The following is a 22,950-nucleotide window of genomic DNA, read 5'->3' as shown; positions in this document are numbered from 1 at the left end:
GCTATTTGTGTCACAACTTACCTTGTTTAAGAGCCCTACTTGGAAGCCAGCAAATTCTTTGGTATTCAGTTCTGTTAGTCTCGGTGCACTTTCCCCTATGATTTCTTTCAATAGTTTCCTAAAATTTTTATTGTGAGTCAAGGACACACCGTCTCCAGAGTGATTTTTCACTTTGATTCCAATTTCCTGGGGAGGTTTCTTCCCCACTGAGGCTAGTATTCGTTCTGATTCTAGTTTGGTCTAAAATGAAAGTACATAGTATGTTATGAAAAGATCCATCTTATCACTGTCATTTTTACTACCTAAGAAAGGTAATACTTCAAGAACCCCATGGAACAAATTTCAATTGCAAATCACAGAAAAACAGATAATTAAACATTTTCCTGTGCTTCTCTGTACTACCACAGCAAACAGAGAGAGGGGGCTAGAAAGACAATAACTACGTTTTTTTCTCATATCTAGTTTCAAAATTATGATTGACTCATGGAGAGAATGAAAACCATGGGTAAGAATTACATCCATAGACATTTAAAAATCATATTTTGTTACGGTAAAATCTAAACTAAGTCAACATATTCATTTTGGACCCAGACATAAAGAGTATTTATAAAGGTATGCTAGTGCTAAAATTCAGATTACATAGATTGGCATTATATCTGAAAAAAATGCACACTGTTTATTTCTAATATCGGGCCACCTCCCGAAAAGGTAATGCTTAATTTAACAAGTATTACCAAGTAAATAATTTGTAACATGTACTCGATAGGTTTCTTACTTAGAACAAAAAAAATCCTATTAATAGACACGATTATACCATACTGATAAACATTACTTGAGAATGTATTGTAGCAATATATTGGGCATATTTTGTGATTTACATACATCTGAGATGGTTCAAAGAACACTGATGTCATAGAGTTATTAAATTAGTAATTAAATTAGTAATTAGAGCTAGTACAAATTAGTAATGATCTTTTCTCCTTCTCTAAAAGGTGGCATTCCATCAATGTCCAGTAAGCCCAAGTTAATTTTGAATTTTTTCTGGTTTGATCATAGATATTCATTAATTTTCCCTAATTATTGGTATTAACTGTGTTTATTTTCTTTTTAAACATTTAATTCATGAACTAAGGCATAAGGGCAAATGAAGGGTCTGTTTCCATAAATGGTCCTGAAATCTCATCTATAAAACTCTACATGCAATGTGTCCCAGAAGGTCCCAGAAGGTCCCAGAACTTGCATGAGGTTCAACTCTGTTCACTATTCCTCCTTCTGGCCATACCCTGCTGACACAGCCTTAAAGGCCTAAGGTAAAGATCAAATAAAAATATATAAATCAATAGATCAAAAAATAAATACATAAATAACCAAAACAAAACATTAACAACAACCAAAATCTCTGAGCAGAGAAGAAAAGGGGTTAAGGGGCACTTGGCAGACCAGAAATCAGGGTTTGCCTTTACTTTCTTTTGCATTTATGAGCACACTGGACTGGTAGGAGCTGATAAACTCCAGACTATGATTAAGTTTTGGCCAGTTCCTAGCAAGGTGTGTCAGCATCCCAAATTGTGGAGTCATTGTGATTCTTTAGTGTCAAAAATCTGACACTTTTTTGCCTGCTACTCTCGGTTTTCTAAAGGCCCAACTTTGAAACATATCCAACTCGAAGCATTATTGTCAGTGCACATGCTACTTCTATTCCCTACCTGGGAATACATTTGTGCATACGAAGAAAGTAAAGCTGCTGCATTAATTTGTCATATAACATAACACATAGGTATGGCGGTAAAACTCTAACTCAGTAGTTCTCAAACATTTCCACCCTGCAAGAATGGGCTAGGTAGAGGTGAGAAGTATGATAAGTAGGGGTGAGTGGAGGATGAGGTACTAATAGAGAGGGGCAGGCAAGGGACAAGGTGAATAATGGTAAATGAGGTGGGGGTATAAAGGAACAGACGGAGGGCCTATCACCCTCCAGTGTGAGATACACTGGTCTCATCTCCCCCCTCCACGAAAAAGCATACTGATCTTTATTGCCTAAAAACTGATTTCAGGCAAGTCATTTAATCACACCACACCTCAGTGTGCTGACCTAAAAAAGGGGGGATGTTCTAGCCCAATGAGGTTTGAGGAGAAACTAGGTTGAGGATAAGACAAAATGTGACCCACGAGATAATGCTACTAAGCCTCTGCCCCTCTTAGGCCACAAATATCAACCAGCTTGTGGGTAGAACAAACTGGCAAGCAAAAGGAGAAATGGCACAGCATCCAATGATACTGACAGACCCTTAACTGCGGTTTAATGGTGAAGCTAGAAGCCATAGAGAATCACATTATTACTAATCCATAAAGTGTAGAAATATATACACATTTAATTTGAAAATTACAATTACACTAAAGAATAAGGAAATGCACTTCTGAGGGCAAAGGATTTTTGTTTGTTTGTTTTTACCAATACTACCTGTTGGCTGAGTTTTTTAAGGTAAGAGATAACACTGTAACTAAGTCCACAATCTAAATTATCTGATATCAGATTTGGAGCTCCCATCATCCTTAGTGCTTTCTTTAATGGCTATAAGGAAACAAAATACACAACAGTAAGAATAGAATAAATCTTAAAATACTCAAAGTTCAGTTATAAGGGGCAAAGGGACATGATTCATTTCTTAGAAGTCAAGGTGCTGCACATAAAACCAAACATGGAACATTAAAAAGTGGCAATGAAAATAGCAGAGAAGTAAGGAGCAGAAAGTAAAAAAATCAGAAGAGAGTGGGATAAGAAGAGCAAGTAACAGCAAATGCAAACAGGCCAATTGCTTTCAGTCTTCATTCCCAAGTCATAAAATCATTTCACATTGCATTTTGTTGTGCACCCCATTCCTGCCATGGTAAATACCAACACACCCCAATTTCTCTTCCCAGTGACACCAAGGGTACCACTTAAGAGTCTGCCTTTTCACCTCTAGAAACTTGGCTTAAAGTTTACCACATCCACCTCTGAAATGATTTTGGTAATCTTGATGTAGATTATATGACCAGTTTAATATAGTCATGAATATTTTTCTCAAATTATAAAAATCCAAATGACACCTAGTAACTTTTCACTCTTTTTGGATTCCCCCCCCCCAACCAGTGCCCCACTTCATGCTGCATCTAGGATACATTTAACAAGCAATAAGTAAATATAACATCCTCAGGGCCCCCCACCCCGAGGAAAATACCATAATGCGAATTTCTAGAGTTAAAAAGGGGAAGTTGAAATAATACATGAATCCAGACTTATTTTTCTTCAATTCCGAAATTCTAATTGCATAAGGTTAGTTTTTATAAGAGAAACATAGATGTGTTTTATAAGGAGAACCATGGCAGTGAAAGGAAATAAACGATTTTCTTTTGTGCCGCCATGACGTCTTCAAGCACTTAACATATAATCTGAGAAGACAATGGCAACCCGAATTTACAAATTTAAAAAAACTATTTAATTTCAAGGGTGAGGTTTTTGGTTCATTGACATTTCTTGTGACAATCATCACTGATGCAGTTAGTACATACATACACAGAAATACATACTAATAAGTAGTATGGAGGCAGAGTTTTTAAGTAGCTGTCAAAAGCCTGTCGCCACTTCAAATTTGGCTTAAGCTTGTGAACTTTAAACAAATCATCTGCAAGAGAAAATCCAACAAAACATTACATTTTTTCAGGCTTGAATTCCAAGATCTAACTCAAGCAATCCACACCTATTATATAATTTTTTAGAAATTTCCAGTTTCAGTTACATTAGATGAACCTTTCATTGCAGTTTTTTTTGATTGATCTTTTTGGGTACTATGTACCCAAGTATATAGTTTTCTAGGAAATGAAATTCTCAGGTTACATAGTCATCTTTAATCTGTGAAGCTACATGAAATGTAACATTAAAACACTCTGGGAGTTCCCGTCGTGGCGCAGTGGTTAACGAATCCGACTAGGAACCATGAGGTTGCGGGTTCGGTCCCTGGCCTTGCTCAGTGGGTTAAAGATCCAGCGTTGCCGTGAGCTGTGGTGTAGGTTGCAGACGCGGCTCGGATCCCGCGTTGCTGTGGCTCTGGTGTAGGCCGGTGGCTACAGCTCCAATTCAACCCCTAGCCTGGGAACCTCCATATGCCGCAGGAGCGGCCCAAGAAATAGCAACAACAACAACAACAAAAGAAAAGACAAAAAAAAGACAAAAAAAACACTCTGATCTCATCTGAGAAGGAATCCATGGCCATTGGTTGATGGACTATTTCCTTTATGTGAATAAAAAATGTTAAAACAACAATGACAGGTGTTCCCATCATGGCACAGTGGAAACGAATCCAACTAGGAACCAGGAGGATTCGGGTTTGATCCCTGACTTTGCTCAGTGGGTTAAGGATCTGGCGTTGCTGTGGCTGTGGTGTAGGCCAGCAGCTGTAGCTCCGATTCGACCCCTAGCCTGGGACCCTCCATATGCCACAGGTGCAGCCCTAAAAAGCAAAAAATAAAATAAAATAAAACAAAAATTACAACAACAAAGCAAACTCATTGATACAGAGAACAGATTGGTGGTTGCCAGACCTGGGGGCTTGGGGGGGTGGGTGAAATGGGCAAAGGGGGTCAAATGGTACCGACTTCCAGTTATAAGATAAATAAGTCATGGGGACGTAAGGTACAGCATTGGGATTATACAGTTAACTACACTGTATTGCATATTTGAAAGTTATTGAGAGAGTAGAGCTTAATATTTCTTATCATCAGAAAACAAATTGGAACTATGCATGGTGATTGATGTTAACTAGATTTATTTTGGTGATCATTTTGCAATATACACAAATACTGAATCATTATGTTAAACACCTGAAACTAAAAGACTACGTCAATTATACCTCAATAGTGTCTAGCTAATAATGGCAAGCTCTAAATTATGTTTTGAACTCTCCGTAATCAGTGTATATTTTTGTCTCTCCATATTTCCCCCCTCTTCATTTCCTGGATTTCAGTAGTCAGGCATTTTAAGCCAAACTCTAGGTCTCTCAAACATTAGTTAACAACTGGGTGATGGCCCGAGTAAAAGCAAGTAGAGATGTAGCTTGAAGTTTAAAATTTTGTGCGACTAAATAGGTTTTTGAATACCGTGTGCATCGTTAATACAACTAAAGATATTTTCCTTAAAGGAGCAGATATCCCCGATCTTTTCACACTCAAATTTAATTATTTCAATAATCTAAATGCATTCTATACACTACACGAAAATTTCTAGGGAGTTCCCACTGTGGCTCAGCGGAAATGAATCTGACTAGCATCCATGAGGACGCAGGTTCAATCCCTGCCCTTGCTCAGTGGGTTAAGGATCTGGTGTTGCCTCGAGCTGTGGTGTAGATTGCACACTTGGCTTGGATCCTGACTTGCTGTGGCTGTGTTGTAGGCTGGCAGCTGCAGCTCCTATTCAACCCCTAGCCTGGGAACCTCCATATGCTGCGAGTGTGACCCTAAAAAGACAAAAGGAAGGAAAGAAAGAAAGAAAGAAAGAAAGAAAGAAAGAAAGAAAGAAAGAAAGAAAGAAAGAAAGAAAGGGAGAAAGGGAGAAAGGAAGGAAGAAAGGAAAGAATGTCTCTAAAACATCTATTTCCTTCCGAGGGTAAGGAAAACAGTTTTAATATACTACTTCAAAATTGATATTCGCATACATCAACAAACGTGAATCTGCCACACTTACTATAAATACCAAAAATAGTATAAATTCATCCTCTATATTGTTTCTTCAGGTTTTATTGGCTTTTATCCAAAAAACAAGTGCTTTACTTGGGGGGGGGGGGAATCCACCCCCAATGACATATGCATAATTTCTCTACCAATAGGGCTATTCTTTGAAATTCTGAATTACTTTGGTTAAGAAAGGCCACTACATATTTTCCTCCTTTTACGGCTATAATAAACTATTCGCTCCTGCTGAAACTAATTTAAATGAATTTACAAAGTCATAAAATGTAGGTCTTTTGTTCTTTTGGTACCGTGTAGAAGGAACAAAGGAAAAAAGATCTGAAGAGATTTCTGGCTCCTTGCAGCACGCAGGCCTTTAAAGGCCATTCAGGAAGGAAGGACAGACCATGGAAATATCCTGTTATACCGCGTCTTTGTGTGAAGTCTGTGGGGAATTAGGCAGCTTTGGGAAACTAACTGACAAATTTAAATACCACCAGACCGAAGCGACATTGAGATATAAATAGATTAGATAATGAGAGAGTCAATAATAGTCTTAATATGCTAACAATGCCAATTGCGACGATTCTGCCCAGGAGCTAATTTAGTCTAATGATTTCGGGTCGGATTTATTTTTTAACGGGGGCGAGAGGAGGAAAGAAAATCTTCCCGTCTAGATTTAGGGTAGAGAGCAGTTCGGGTGACACTGCTTTAGTCGCTATCTCTGCGGCTCAGAAAATGATCTCGGTGGTATTGGATTTCCGGTGGCATGCAGTCTCCGGGCGGGTGAAGCGAAGGTGTCATCAAAGATTCCGTCACCCACAAGAGAGAGGAGCGAGAGGAAAAGAGCACCGCCCAGACTCAACAACGAGAGGTATTTTCTTTTCCAGCTCATCTCTCCCCATGTCCTGCTTCCAAAAGAAGAAAGACAGGGGCTCCCTGAGTTCAAGATCAGAGAGCTTCGAGACATCACTTGGCCTTCTGCGCCTCCATCTCATCTATAAAATGAGCTGCCTTAGCACAAGGCTGGTTCTGCGGAACCAGATGATGCACGTCAAACCCCTATGCAAAATGCATAAATAGTGCAAACTGTGAAGCGCAGCTATATAGCGATAAATACACATCAAAGTATCTTCTTCCGATTCGTCTCTTTTCCTCCTCCTGATGATAATTGGTCTTAATATGGAGATAAGCGGTTGTTTGGTTTTGTTTTGGTTTGGTTTGTTTTTTTACAGCTGCATCCGCAGCATATGGAAGTTCCCGAACCAGGGGCTGAATTGGAGCTGTAGCTGCCGGCCTACACTGCTGCTTGTGGCAACACTGATCCTTAACCCACTTCGAAAGGCTAGGGATCGAACCCGCATCCTCACCGACACTATGTCGGGTTCTTAACCTGCTGAGCCACCACAGGAACTCCGCTGGACTTTATTTTTCAACCAAGTCCCCGGTTCTAAATTTTTTTAAAAAGTGATTGAATGTGGTATATTAAGAAAAGAAAAAAATTGCTACAAATGCCTTAATTTCTGGAATTACTGAACTTTAATAGAAAGAAATAATTTCCTAATTTCCTGATTAAGAGGAACTTGCCAATTGCAATAATCTGGCAGTGACGACTGACTATTGACAAGATTCTTATGGTAGCTCATTGATATAATCAAGCCTCACTTATCCATCCCTAGTAATTTTTTTTTTTTGTCTTTTTGCCTTTTCTAGGGCCGCACCCGCGGCATATGGAGGTTCCCAGGCTAGGGGTCAAATCGGAGCTACAGCTGTCAGCCTACACCACAGCCACAGCAACGCCAGATCCAAGCTGCGCTGCTCGGATCCTTAACCCACTGATCGAGGCCAGGGAACGAACACTCAACCTCATGGTTCCCAGTGGGATTCGTTTCCTCTGCGCCACGATGGGAATTCCCCATCCCTGGTAAATTTTAGTGCTTAAATAATTAAACTTTTGATGGAAATAATTGAATTTGTGAAGAGGAAGCAGGGGTCAACCCCATGGACAGTTCCTGCACTACACAGTACGATAGTGATGTTGCAGACACTATAAAGTGTATATGACTCAACTTGATGACTTTTTACTAATACTTTTCCTTCCTACTAAGACTCTGCATAACTGTCCCATCTTTATATTACATCCTTCATATGGAATAGCAGTGCCTTGCGGAGCTACTGAGATAACAGCGATATTAATAATGACAATACTAATAATAACACTGATAGTATTATTGAGCACTTACTGTTTGCCAGGTGAATTCTATGTGATGTAAATGTATTAATTCATTTAATCCCAACTAATCCCTCTGAGGTAGGTGCTATCATTATCCTCACTTTACAGATGAAATAGCTGAGGCACAGAGAGGTTAAGTATCTTCATCCAAGGGGGCAAAACTCGCAAACAGCGGAGCCAGGATTCATCTCAGGGCAGCTATGCGCTGCAGTCCAGACTGCTAATCACTATGGAGGCTACACAAGCCAGACATGAAGTAGTGGTGGAAGTGTTGAGAGTGCTAGTTCAGAACCTTCTGGCTTTGGATGTTTGCCAAGGGACAGTGATGCTCTAAACAGGGTGGAGCAGACTCCCCTCAAAAAATGACCAAGTAGGAGTTCCCGGTGTGGCGCAGCGGAAACAAATCCGACTAGAATCCATGAGGATTCAGGTTCGATCCCTAGCCTCGCTCAGTGGGTTAAGGATCTGGCGTTGCCCTGAGCTGCGGTGTAGGTTGTAGACTCGGCTCACATCCTGCATTGCTGTGGCTGTGGTGTAGGCCAGCAGCTGTAGGTCTGAGTCAACCCCTAGTCTGGGAACTTCCATATGCTGCACAAGCGGCCCTAAAAAGAAAAAAAAAAAAAAAAAAAGACCAAGTATACGATTTGCAAAATTTCCCCCATTCCAAAATAGGTTGCCTTTTGCTCTCTGTTGTATCCTTTGATGCACAAAAACCTTTAAGTTCTATGTAGAACCTTGTGTTTATTTTTGCTTCTGTTGCCTGCACGTGTGGGTCATCACTCTCTTATTATTTCTCACAACTGCACATGAATCTAGTTATCTCAAAATAATAAGAAGTGTACTTGAAAATAGAAAAATAATACTATTAACAAAGGGAAGATTATTTAGTTTAATCCTTCACTTGATAGTTGTGAAAACTTGAGGTCATACAGGTTTATTTAAGAAAACAGGGTAAATACATCTACAAAATACAGGTACTTTTGAAATTGGTAGTCTTTTTAATCTCAAAGACTAACCTATATTCTGTATCAGTGACAATCACCCTCTTAGAGGATATTTATAGATGGGACTAAGAACTGTAACAGGCTACACAAAACAGTCATTTATCCTGACCCACTCTTAGCCTTCTTAACTTGCAACATATTAAAGAATTGCTTTTATAGCACATTTAATATATATAATATTTGTAGCCCTGAAAATTGTATGCTTTTAACGACTATGTTAAAACTTTGTAAAGGTTTGACTTTTTTGCAAAAATCAAGAAACCTCACCAACTAAAAATGTTCACAACTTTACAACTAGAAGGATACCACATGGTCCTATGTTACCCTAAACAGATGTGGCTCTTTAAATGAGAAAAAAAATCTCTACACACATTTTCAGTGATGTCTGCGTAACTGCTTCTGGAGTTGTTCCTTTTAGAATTTTGCCATGGAAACCACAGCTTCTACGACTGCAGTCATTGCGGAATTCACTCTTGCACCTATTTCCTTTACTTGCCACCCTGCCTAAAACAGATGCCTTAAGAACATTTCATATTCTTTTGTGGAGGAACTTACTGCAAGCCAATAGCCCCACAGAAACTCTATTTTCTGAAGAAAACCATCAGATTCTTAAAGTGTTAATCCCGATCAGTGGTATTTGGGGGATCCAAATGAGGCTACCAAAAGTCAAGTGCACTTAAAACTAGAGAGAAAAGGGGTGGCAGTATTGGGTCATGCAACGTAAAGAGCAGCACAGGGGAGTTCCTGTCGTGGCGCAGCAGAAATGAATCTGACTAGGAACCATGAGGTTGCGGGTTCTGGCCTCGTTCACTGGGTTAAGGATCCAGCGTTGCCGTGAGCTGTGGTGTAGGTCGCAGACGTGGCTCAGGTCTGGCGTGGCTATGGCTGTGGTGTAGGCCAGCGGCTACAGCTCCGATTGGATCCCTAGCCTGGGAACCTCCACATGCCGCGGGTGCGGCCCTAAAAAGACAAAAAAAAAAAAAAAAAAAAGAGCAGCACAAAAATCACACTGCAGAGCCTAAGGGTTTCTTCTGTTTGACGTAAAAACAACAAAGGAAAATGAACAAAACAGAAAACAGGAGACAAATTCTATCCTTTCAAGACAGTTTTTAGACTTTTACATAGCCCAACATCCATTCCTCTGACTACATTTCAAATGCTTTGTTCATGGTCCATTTTTCTCTTCTATCGTATTTTAAAAATGAAATGGCACATACTGGACTTACCTAAAAGAGGGAGTAAAACTGGGTAGTTGTAGGGCATCACAAAGAGGTTTACACAAGTTAAAGTCGTACTGGCTTTTAAATAACCAAATGGATATCCAAGTTCATTGTATTTTCCACTGCTGGTAACAAACACCTGAGAAGCGCATGAAGTGATGTACGGTTATGACCATAAGGATCTGATGTAAAACCAAACTCATAGCAACATTCCGCACCGACATCTAGAGCACAATTTAACTGTGATTTTACAATGGGAAGAGCACTTTCATTATGGTTATGTCATAACATCTCACACTAAATACGAATGTTCAGATTGCAGTTCTTTTATAAAGGATGTTAAGAAATGAAACTGTACTACGCAATAACCATCCAGAGACCACAGGCTGCATCAGCAATAGCCAAATATTTACCCAGTTAGCACGATGGAAAATAAGGCTGAAATACCACTAAGTGATACCGGCCAGTAAAGCAAATTGACTACTTGAAAGAACAAGCGGTGACCAGAGTGGAGACGGTTAGGAAAACGGCAAGTGGCCCCTGTGCCTGAAGAGGGCAATTCCAAAAACAAAGCCCATTTATGGGAGTTCCCGTCGTGGCGCAGTGGTTAACGAATCTGACTAGGAACCATGAGGTTTTGGGTTCGATCCCTGGCCGTGCTCAGTAGGTTAAGGATCCGGCGTTGCCGTGAGCTGTGGTGTAGGTTGCAGACGTGGCTCGGATCCCAAGTTGCTGTGGCTGTGGTGTAGGCCGGTGGCTACAGCTCCGATTAGACCTCTAGCCTGGGACCCTCCATATGCCGCAGGAGCAGCTCTAGAAAAGGCAAAAAGACAAAAAAAAATAAAAATAAAAAAATAAAGCCCATTTAAAGGATTATGCTAACACTCCTCCTGTGTACTACTATTGAGTCTTGCTCTACTTCCCTTTGATGCTCCATTTCCCTACCCGTTTATTCATTTTTCATCCGGTAAATATTTATTGAGGAACCTATTATAAGCTAGGCCCTGGTGCTAATTATTTGGAGGCAATATATATTGAGCAAGGAGATGCTTCGGTTCAATCTGGAAGGCATTTTCTCTTGTAAATTATGCTGATAGAGCAAACATTCGATAAAAATGAAAGCAATCTCTATTCCATATGACTATCATCTCATTCCTTATTGGTACTCCTGAGTTGATACATATTACATTGCCAGGTCCCGTACACTCGATAGGCTGTTCTGGAGTCCTCTAGCTGCCATGTTTTCTCTGTGTTCCATGTTCACTCTCTGGCCCCAATCAGGGCATCAGTACATAATTTTAGGGACCTAGATCTTCACCTTTTTCCAAAGCCCCTCAGCAGAAGACAATAAACCAAACCCTGACGGTTAACAGAACCCACCTACGTTGCTAATTCTTGGCAATTAGCAATATCACCTACCAGTTCACTAAACTCCTGCTAAGTAGAGGCAGAGCTAAAATAAATCTTTCCTATGTAATGTGACTCCACAAAACAATGAGCTGCGCTGAAACATTACTCATCTACTATGTCTTTGAACCTTAATAGAAACAGATGATTCTAACAAAACATACTGCATTTCACCCTATTTCCTAAGTGTATATAATAGAAAAGGGGAAAAAAAATCATCTAAAGGATTTTAAAAAAAGTTACAGCCAACAAGGGTCAGACCTATGGTTTCCCCAAAACCAGGAAAAGCACTGGTTGTTGTTCTTTTCCCAAGACCTGTCTTTCTGCCTTTGTCCTTCCTCGCCTTCATATTTCCTTCATTCCCATCAGCCCACTGAGCTTTTCCAAATTCCTTATCACCTGCGGATTCATAGAATTAGGGGGTCAAAGGGACTATCATTAGAGACCTTTTAGTCTAGAGAAATTATCTGGTCCAAGACCACTTAGTCGGTGGCAGAGCTAAGGTTAGAATCCAGTCTCTGTTATGATTTTGCTGAATTCCCTGGCTTCTGGTTCTTTTTTTTTTTTTTTTTTTGTCTTTTCTAGGGCCATACCCACAGAATATGGAGGTTCCCAGGCTAGGGGTCCAATTGGAGCTGTAGCCACCAGCCTACGCCACAGCCACGGCAACTCGGGATCCAAGCCGAGTCTGCAATCTACACCACAGCTCACGGCAACCCCGGATCGTTAACCCACTGAGCAAGGGCAGGGACCGAACCCGCAACCTCATGGTTCTTTGTCAGATTCATTAACTACTGAGCCATGACGGGAACTCCAAGCAAGTTTTTTTTTTTTTGTTTGGTTGGTTTTTTTTTTTTTTTTGGTCTTTTTGCCTTTTTCTAGGGCCGCTCCCGTGGCATATGGAGATTCCCAGGCTAGGGGTCTAATCGGAGCTGTAGCCACCGGCCTACACCACAGCCACAGCAACATGGGATCCGAGCTGTGTCTGCAACCTACACCACAGCTCACGGGAACGCCAGATCCTTAACCCCCTGAGCAAGGCCAGGGATCGAACCCCAAATCTCGTGGTTCCTAGTCGGATTCGTTTCCACTGTGCCACGACGGGAACTCCTATAGAATCCAGTCTCTGTTATGATTTTGCCGAATTCTCTGGCTCCTGGTTCTTTTTAACTCCCATTAAATTCATCGCATTAAAGCAAAGGTGCAAGAGAAAAGCCTAGCATATTTGAGGGATGGTACAGGGAGAGAGGACAGGATTTCTTAAGTTCCTTCAGAGAAGATTTACAACGAGTGCACTTTATAGAAAAGAAGGTCTATTTTAGGGAAAAAGGATAATTTTATTTGCTTTTATGGCAAAAATGTTTTTAATTTATAACTTCGAGCTGCCTGCCTTGATTTTAACTTAGCATTCTATTATCCTTATCTCTACATTTCTAGCACATTTTTGGTGTATCTTTCTGAAACATAAACACATTCAAAAAAGTGCTTGAATTCTAAGTATACAGCTCAACGAATGTTCAAAAAATAAATGCACATGTGTCCTCAGCACCCAGATCAAGAAGTAGAATCTGACAAAAACTCCCTCCTGTCTTTCTTCTGGTCACTACTCTGCATTCCCAAGAGAAACCATTATCCTGACTTTTAGCAGAGTGAGGCAGTTTTACCTCTTTTTGAACTCTATAAAGTCGAATCATATGATATGTGCTCTTTTATGCCTGAATTCTTTCGCTCAATATTATATATTAATATATTCTGTGTGTGTGTGTGTGTGTGTGTGTGTATGAGCTCATTCTGTTTCTTGCACTCTTGCATCCTTGCTTTATGCCTGTTCCTTTTTTTCTACCCAGTTTTAGCATCTTTGGAGAATTCAAGTATCTTAAAGACAACTAGTAGCAATGACTTCACGTGTTAGGATGAAGCAGATGGCAGACTCCAAGCGCTCCTTACATAACTAGAATCTAACAATTACTGCTATGTTGTCCTGGAGTTTGGAAATAGAACAAATACTCTTACCGTGCAGGACTTCCTTATTATATCCAAATACAAAGGCTGTGACTGCCATGTCTGGATTTTTACAAATTAAAGCCCGAAAGTGAGTCGATCAACAAATAGCAAGTCCTTCTGGCTAACGTCTAACTCTTGGAAGAGCCAGTGTCTCTGCATTTGCCTGAGGATTTGCCTCATGCAAGTAAAATCCACATTATACACACCAGCGTGGCTTGGACTGCAGGAAGAAGAGTCTGACTACATTGCACTGATACAGAAAGTCATTTCAGGCTTATGGGGTTTGGTCAAAAATGTCTTGTACTTCCAATCTGTTAAGTTCACAATAAGGGCGGAGAACACTGCTCTTGTTGCAGAAGCCATTGCTGAATAGAAATCATTTAGCTTGGGAGTTCCCATCATGGCTCAGTGGTTAACGAACCCAACTAGGATCCATGAGGATGTGGGTTCAATCCTCGGCCTTGCCCAGTGGGTTAAGTATCTGGCATTGCTGTGAGCTGTGGGGTAGGTCACAGACGAGGCTCTGATCCTGTGTTGCTGCGGCTCTGGTGTAGGCCGGCAGCTACAGCTCCGATTGGACCCCTAGCCTGGGAACCTTCATGTGCCATGGGTGCAACCCTAAAAAGACAAAAAGAAGAAGAAGCAATCCTTTAGTTTAAGGATTCTTAACCTGGGGTACCTGGATAGGCTTCAGGGGAGTCCTCCAAATCTTCAAATACATAGGTTTCCCCAGATTATACGTCCTTAAATGGCAATGTACAGTCAGCTAGTGATTCATGTCAGTCTGAAACTATTTGCTTGGCCTTGTTGCTTATTTGATATCATTTGTGAGAAGCATTACTAACAGTCTCAGCCCAATGACTCCCAGACCTCAGAGTGGTAACAGGCATTTGGCTAACAAGGAAGCATACGTACCTGCCAGCAGGTATGGGGAGACTTTCGTTCCAGGATGTACTGAGTTAAGGGTGAAGGTTCAAGTTCATATTTGTCAAAGGGAAGTTTGTCTATTACCATTGGCTCACAATCTACGCAAGAGAACCTCACGACAGGATGAGAGGTTCGCGGAGGCTAAAAGACAAGAGGGGGAAACACAGTCCGTTATCAAGAGACTTTACATGTATGACAGTTCTGCCACCCTTTCGTGTTTTGTCAAACCATCGCTGAGATACAGACTACTGCTTTGAGAAAGACAGCCCTTGATATCTACGCATCACCAATGGCTTCCATGCGGGGATGAGACTCAGATTATTTCTCTCTAGAGTCTACTTGGTATTGGGAAGAGGAACGGTAAGTTCTAACATTTGAACTACAGTTTCTGTGAAGTAAAAAAAAATACAACCGCTTTGCATATGGGTAAGAAGTCATTAAGGAGTTCCCGTTGTGCCTCAGCGGGTTAAGGACTCCATGTAGTTTCCATGAGGATTTGGGTTCTATCCCTGGCCTCCATCAATGGGTTAAGGATCCAGTGTTGCCATGAGCTATGGTGTAGGTCACAGATGTGGCCTGGATCTGGTGTTGCTGTGGCTGTGGTGTAGGCCTGTGGCTACAGATCCCATTCAACCCCTAACCAGGGAACTTCCATATGCCATGGGTGCAGCCCTAAAACAAACAAACAAACAAAAAGAACCCTGAAATTGAGATCCGCTTTTCCACCTCCAAGGAGGACCTCCAAGGACTACCCTTGCTCCTTTGTACCTGGAGGTCCTAGACAGTCCAGATACTACAGGGGAAGAAGACATCCATGAAGCTTTCTAATGAGGTAATGACAAAGCTGGAGCCACTAATAAGCAAGATGAAAACCTTTTATGGGAGTTCCCATCGTGGCTCAGTGGTTAGCAAACCCAACTAGCATCCATGAGGATGCAGGTTCGATCCCTGGCCTCGGCATTGCTGCGAGCTGTGGTGTAGGTCGCAGACGTGGCCCAGATCCAGTGTTGCTGAGGCTGAGGCAAAGGCCAGCAGCTACAGTTCTTATTGGACCCCTAGCCTGGGAACCTCCATATGCCAAGGCTATGACCCTAAAAGACCAAAAAAAAAAAAAAAAAAAGCCCATCACTCCAGGGCTCGATTGAAATTTTCTTTGCAGCTGAATTTTTACAGCATTTCTCACACCCACACACTTGGATGGCTAGAGCTGGGGTGCTTTGGGCTGGGCTGAAAGGTCTGTGTACCGGGGGTACCAGAGGAGATTGATGGAGCAGCCCATTTTACTAACAGCTTTCGCTTGTGGGAATGCAGAGCATCAGAGAAGGAGATGGTGGCAGCAAAGGCAAATGGAGAGAGGAGATAGGACCAGCCCCAGGGCCCAGAGTTGAGACATGGCCCCACCCACTCTTTCTGAGAGATCTGTAAGGCTGATGGGGATTTGGCAAAACATCTGTTTCCTTTATAAAATGGATAAACTTGCCAAGTTCCTGTGGTGGCACAGAGGAAACGAACCCGACTGGTAACCATGAGGATGCGGGTTTGATCCCTGGCCTCACTCGGTGGGTCAGGGATCTGGCGTTGCCGTGAGCTATGGTGTAGGTCACAGATGTGGCTCAGATCCTGCAACTGTGGTGTAGGTGGCTACAGCTCGGATCGAACCCCTAGCCTGAGAACCTCCATATGCCACAGGTGCAGCCCTAAAAAGACAAAAAAGGGGGGGGATAAATATGCTCATCTGCCTCCATGGTTTACAAACCTAGAAGACATTTCGAGAGCTGAGAAAAATAGCCTTCCAATGTGCTTTCAGTACTCTGTAATAACTTATATGGGATAAGAATCTGAAAAAAGAATGGATATGTATATTCATATATACAACACTGAATCACTCTGCTGCACACCTGAAACTAACACAACGTTGTGAATCATCTATACTCCAATATAAAATCAAAATTAATAGGCGTTCTCACTACGGCACAGAGTGTTAAGAAGCAGACTGCAGCAGCTGGGGTCACTGCAGAGGTATGGGTTCCATGTTGCCCAGCTCCGTGGGTTAAAGGCTCCTGCGTTGCTGCAGCTGTGGGGAGGGAGCTTCCATATGCCGCGAGTGTGGCCATAAAAAATAAACAGATAAGCATAAAAGTGAACATAATTTTTTAAAAGCTGAAGGAATGGTAACATGGGCTACCTGTAAGTTTCCTGGCAAGTCCTCTATTCCAGTTTTTCCTGATTTTAATTTTAATCAAAACTTGCGAAATATTTCTGGCTTACTAGATTGAAATCTATAAAAAGATATGAGTGAAACCCTGCTGCTAGCAATAGTGAAGTCAGTTTGTACCTAAAACCCTCACTCTGGGGTTTGAAGGGGGCCAAGAGTCACTGGGCCCGGAGGTTTGACAAGTGCGCGACCTGAGTGCCCCGAGGGGAGGAGCAGGAGAGGAACCTCACCCACGGCAGGGGCTGAAAATGGCCCTTCACTCGCACATTCAGGCCCTGCATGGCCATTTCTGAAAAAAAATGCAGGAGCCTCAAAAGAGTAATCCAGGAGAAAATGCATTGAAAATGTCTAAAACTTAGACTGGGACTTTCCGATATGGCTCAGCGGCAACAACCAAACCAGTATCCATGAGGACGTGGGTTCAAACCCTGGCCCCACTCAGTGGGTTAAGGATCCGGCATTGCCATGAGCTGTGCTGTCACAGTTGTGGCTCAGACCCATCCTTGCTGTGGCTGTGGCATAGGCCGGCAGCTGCAGCTCCAATTTGACCCCTAGCCTGGGCACCTCCATCTGCCTCAGATGCGGGCCTAAAAAGACTAAAATAAAATAAAATAATAAAACTTAGACTGTAGATTAGCTGAACCAGGAAGGTGCTAAGCGAGAAGAGCAGTGATCATTTTTGTGCCCCTCCCCTCCCCCTACAAGGATTACTCTGGCCTTTTCATATTGGCTGAGGTGAGGGAGGAAGATGAAAGAGAGAGTGGGAGTTCCCGTTGTGGCTCCGCAGAAATGAATCCGACTAGGAGCCGTGAGGTTGCAGGTTTGATCCCTGGCCTTGCTCAGGGGGTTAAGGATCCGGCGTTGCCGTGAGCTGTGGTGTAGGTCACAAATGTGGCTCGGATCCCACGTTGCTGTGGCTGTGGTGTAGGCTGGCAGCTACAGCTCCAATTAGGCCCCTAGCCTGGGAACCTCCATGTGCCTCGGGTGCAGCCCTAAAAGGACAAAAGAAGAAAAAAAGAAAGAAAGGGAAAGTGGTTTTCACACTGTTCCCTGTATTAAGAGACAATGCCCCTCCCTCCCAAGCCAATTCATCTGATGCTAGGAGCAACTACAATATCAAATCCTCTACCAAATGCAGTGACCAAAAAGACAACTCCTTGCTTAGAAATCATTTTTGAAATATTGCTTAATTACCCATCATTGAAAGGCGCATTGCCAAGTCCACTGATTACGGAAAGCAGGCCCACAAAGTCCCACTAGGTGTCTAACGACTCCCTTGGAGAAAGGAGAATGAAACCTGCTTTGACTGTGTTTCTAGAACCTACACAAGGTGCGAACCAGGTTCTAATTTCCTGAGGATGTACATGAAAATCAATGCCAGCGGTAGACGTTGTGTTTACCGTGTAAATCAAATCAGCAGCTCTGAAATAAAAACCAAGTCAGATTACAACTGCATCAAAAAGAACAATGCTTTAACATCTGAAGAGGGCAGTTCAAGGGGCAAAGGCAACTGAAAGAACGACAAAACAGAAAGGTTAGAAGCTAAGACTTTCCAGTAAGAGACTGAAGACAGGGCTCACAAGCCTCCAAGCGTAAAAGGTTCTCTGTAATCAGCACATTGAAAATCCAGAATGGCATCTACCGTTTTGTTTTACGAGACTTACTAGTGAAGGTAAATTCTGATCTGGCCAAAAAGATTCTGGAATTGGCCAGTGTCCAACAGGAACACCAGTCTTAGAGTTGGGTCGTACGTAGATCAGCTTATGACAACTATGCCATGGTTGAGAAGCCAATGAATTGCTTGGCCTGGATGAGTCCATAAGTCCATCTAAAAGTTAAACAAAAGACAAACTTAAGGTGTGGATGTCTTTTTACAGCTGCTGATTTCTTGTACAGATTTTCCAGCTAAAAGCAAAACAGAAAACAAAACCAAAAACAGTGATTCATGAAAAATGGAAGAAACAAGTGATTCTACTAGGATTTCTGAATGTTCTCTCTTGCAACACTCTTCATTCCCCTTCCCCTCCAGGCCAACACCTCGCCCCCTTCTTTTTTTTTTTTTTTTGGCCACAACCACAGCATGTAGAAGTTCCCCGGGCTGGGATCAAACCCACGCCACAGCTGCAGCCTGCACCACAGCTGTGGCAACACTGGATCCTTAATCCACTGAGCCACACCAGAACCATCCCCTCATTCTTTTTTTTTTTGTCTTTTGTCTTTTTAGGGCCACACCCGCAGCATACAGAGGTTCCCAGACTACGGGTTGAATCAGAGCTGCAGCCACTGGCCTACACCACAGCCACAGCAACATGGGATCCGAGCTGCATCTGCGACCTACACCACAGCTCACGGCAATGCTTGATCGTTAACCCACTGAGCAAGGGCAGGGACCGAACCCGCAACCTCATGGTTCCTAGTCGGATTCGTTAACCACTGCGCCACGACCGGAACTCCCAACCCCCCTCATTCTTAACTACAACTAAAATACGTAGTTATGTGGAAAACTGTTACAAAGTTAGTTTTAAATTTTCTGAAATTTGGACACAAAATTTAAACATATTAATGCGCTACAGTTATTTTTCCAAATTGGGCGTGTGAAATTATCCATTCCCTGGTATAGTTTTACATTTTGGGAATTTGACAAAATAGGTCATAAATCCCATTTAGATTTTCGTTCTATTTCCAATTGGATGAAAACAAGTATTCTTAACTAAACAGTTAAACCCGATGACCACAGAGGCAGAATCACTCCAAGGCAGAAGAAATGCTGACAAAACAATCAGCGCACATAGCTGGGGAGGGAAAGCGAAGCAAATGTTTCGTATTTATGGGGACTAATTCATCACCGTGTCCCCATCCACTACTAAAATTCCATGGGAACTGGGCATTGTATAATGCTGAATAATATAGCCCGAAAGCATTTTAATTATTTAAACTAGCATATTGCATTTGCCCTCCCCAAACAGGGCAAGGCAAAGTTACATAACTTTTAACGCAATTCATTAGTCTAAATTACATTTGTAAAAGATGTGTTAATTATTTGAGTCTTATTTTGTAAATTACATATTTGATTTGCTTATTTAAGCGTTACTTTAAACAAGTGATTATTATTATTTTATTTATTTATTTTGTCTGTTTAGGGCCACGCCCGCGGCATTCGGAGGTTCCCAGGCTAGGGTCGAATCAGAGCTACAGCTGCTGGCCTCCACCACAGCCACACCAACACCAGATCCCTGACGCACTGAGTGAGGCCAGGGATCGAACCCCCATCCTCATGGATATGAGTTGGGTTCGTTTCCGCTTCGCCACACTGGGAACTCCTAAACGGGGAATTACTTTCGACTAGATTTACTGAGGTGTGTGGAGCTCGAGAGAATACATGTAATGGCTTCAGGAGACCAAGAGAAGCCTTCTGACGGCCTTTTCTCAGGAGAGAGTGCTTAGCTGTCATCAGAATCTCAAAGGTTAAGAACTTTGGACAAAAGGGAAATGGAGCTAGAAACAATAGCGGAGCTTGTTACGTGACGCCAATTGGTTTTCAATATGAAAGTTCCCCGTTCACATAAACGCAAGGAACACAGAATTATGGATTGAGCGGTCAGCCGTTAGCAATGTAACCTGTCGTTGCTTTACAATTAATTTCATTACTTTAAAGTAGGCCATGAGGCCTCGGTTTTATGTGGCAGGTGTTTTTAAATTAGAGTCCAAAAACTATGGGAATTAAATACAAAATTATGTATGTATGCGTTGCCTGTGTCCACCCGTCTAGGGAGGCGGGCCCCTATTGTTCCAGTAGCTTCTCCAAGGGTCCCGGGAACGAAATAGCCAAAAGGTCAGGAACCACAGGCTCCACTGCTCCAGTAGGAAATGTGGGTCTTTCTGCCTCTTGCATGTGCCCCCTTTGCTTCTCCAGGCAGCTACCACTAACCGTGGCCACAGCAATTAAATTCATGGATCAGATCAGACAGACACTGTGGTGATGAGGGAGGCTAGACACACACGAGTGTGTACGTGTGTGAATGGACGGACCTGAGGAGAAGCCAGAGCCCAGAACGGTGCTCTGAGGAAGCCCTGCAATGGGCTATGATTTCCCTTCTCGACACAAAAGCAGCTCGGCTTTCATATTTTGAGAGGTTGAACTTTCTGTAAAATCTCATCTGAAAGAAAGATGAGGTTCTGCAGTTAAAAAGTGGCCAAGAAAATACTGGGAAAGGATCTTATAGGCTATGAGCAGTCCCAGAGTTCCCCCTGTGGTGCAGCAGAAACGAATCCAAGGAACTATGAGGTCGTGGGTTCAATCCCTGGCCTCACTCAGTGGGTGAAAGATCTGGTGTTGCTGGGAGCTGTGGTGTAGGTCAAAGATGCGGCTTGGATCTGGTGGTGCTGTGGCTGTGGTGTAGGCCGGCAGCTGTAGCTCTGATTCAACCCCTAGCCTGGGAACCTAGATGTGCTGCAGCTGTGGCCCTAAACAAAAACAAAAAAAAAAAGGAATATGAGCAGTGCCTGGATAAACATTCACAATCTCTGCCTGGTGCGTGGTAACAAACATGGATGTCACACAGATAGCCTGGCACATTTGGCTCTCACTAAACCAAGACCAGATGGCTAGTTAAGTGGCACTCTGTAGTTAAGCTTTTTCATGAATTGAGAGGGGAATGATTCAGTGTCATCTCAAGACTGGGACCAGGAATATGAAATGCGTAGGGAAAAAGCAAGAATTTCCTCAGGAAGATTCGATGTTGAATTAAAGCTAGAATCTGGCCGCCTGACACATCTCCACAGCCAATGCATGAATGGGATGGTTTGGGGGGATGTGTGTGAGCTCGTGGCTAGTGAAGGCGGCATCCACTATGATTACTTTAACGTCGTCTCAATCTCAGAACGTTCTCCTATAGAACACTTACAGATTAAAAAAAACAAAACAAAATGTCTGTACTGTACCTTCTCCAATAGGAAGTGGATCTGGTCCTGTTTTTTCAAAGTTAATCACTACACCACTCTGAACTTTTTGAACTAAGGATTCTAAGCATTGATTCAACATTCGTTGTGTTCTAACACAGTAGGAGCGACCTGTACCAGAAGGAAAAACAAACAGTGCAAGTTTGATCAAATAAAATACTACTTAACAATACCAGCATATTCGAAATCCTAAAATACAACGTGAAATAATCCCAGCTACACTGGCACCAAACATCACACTGATGATGAGCTAAAGCAGCAGAGTCAAAAGATTTGGAAGGGAAACAAGTAAAGGCCCTGAGTGCTTCCTGTAGAAACAGTGAATATATTTTCTTTTTCAAAAAGAAGGAGAAATAGTAAACATCACCCATACCTCCTGTGACTTCGCACATCTGTGTGATGGCAGATTCATCAGTGGGTACACTCCCTAGCTGCTCGGGTTCAGTAGAAGCCAATCCAGGCAAACGCAACACCAGGGCAAATAACCTTTGATCCCAACGAAAAGGTTCTTTGGTTAGTTCACTTCCAGGCAGAGGAGAATTCAAAGGCAGATGGAGCTGATAAGGCAAAATTTGAAAAGTTTTATCATAACAACCCACTGAAAAACAGAAAAAGGTAAAGAGACAAAAGATTCACTTTTTTGATGTACTCAGTGCAACGAGGCGGTCTTTCAAGCTTTACCAAAATGGAAGGCTTGATCAAACTTATTCTTTTTTTTTGTTTTTTTTGGCCTCACCCACAACATGCGGGAGTTCCCAGGCCAGGGATTAAACCTGCACCATAGCAGAGACCCAAGCCCCAGCAGTGACAACACCAGATCCTTAACCCTCTGAGGCACCAGGGAATTCCAATCAAACTTATTCTTAACTGGAAACGTATGCCGCCCACAGAAATAGCTTCATGTTCTCTGTCATTTAAACGAAATTTTAAAAAGTGAAATCTCACCTCTTCTTGAACACCAGCAGTACTTGTTAACTTGTTTCCATCTGTGATGGTAATTAAAATAGATGGTTCTAAAAAAAATGGATTTCTCCCCTAAAATACATTTAAAAAGTATTAGAGTCGGGTAAAGCAATAACATCGTATTTCAACTTTTACATTTGCCTTGCCAGGGATCTCTCAAGTGTGTGATAAAATTTGCCTGGATAAATAAGAAGGAAAAGATTAGGGACTGAAGTGGGTGGGAATCAAAATAACAATCCCTGAAGAGGTGACATTCAGAATAAATTGAGGAATCCTTATAATCCAGGAACTCCCCAAACTCGTAACACCCAAAGC

At 42.2% G+C, this 22,950-nt stretch overlaps 1 protein-coding gene across 9 annotated transcripts in view; it reads right to left on the bottom strand.

Moving 5' to 3' along the window:
• LOC125117911 (integrator complex subunit 6-like) overlaps positions 1–22,950 on the bottom strand; it is a 60,871-nt gene that overhangs the window by 10,289 nt on the left and 27,632 nt on the right. For 7 of the 9 annotated variants that reach the window (XR_007132772.1, XM_047764047.1, XM_047764048.1 and 4 more), the window contains 9 exons: positions 22,618–22,707; positions 22,046–22,229; positions 21,655–21,783; positions 18,378–18,541; positions 14,487–14,639; positions 10,167–10,299; positions 3,571–3,665; positions 2,462–2,572; positions 22–240 (listed from right to left, as the gene is read on the bottom strand). Coding sequence is in view for 8 of the 9 variants with exons in the window: in XM_047764047.1 (XP_047620003.1) it covers positions 22–240; positions 2,462–2,572; positions 3,571–3,665; positions 10,167–10,299; positions 14,487–14,639; positions 18,378–18,541; positions 21,655–21,783; positions 22,046–22,229; positions 22,618–22,707 (1,278 nt within the window). In the remaining variant the exon portion in view is untranslated. The remainder of the gene's footprint in view (positions 1–21; positions 241–2,461; positions 2,573–3,570; positions 3,666–10,166; positions 10,300–14,486; positions 14,640–18,377; positions 18,542–21,654; positions 21,784–22,045; positions 22,230–22,617; positions 22,708–22,950) is intronic. The other 2 variants (XM_047764041.1, XM_047764045.1) reach the window with 1 other exon arrangement.

This window comes from Phacochoerus africanus, chromosome X (assembly GCF_016906955.1).
Source record: "Phacochoerus africanus isolate WHEZ1 chromosome X, ROS_Pafr_v1, whole genome shotgun sequence".
Lineage (NCBI taxonomy): Eukaryota > Metazoa > Chordata > Mammalia > Artiodactyla > Suidae > Phacochoerus > Phacochoerus africanus.
The sequence above is the reverse complement of the archived record's forward strand: the minus strand, read 5'-3'. Positions and strand labels throughout refer to the sequence as shown.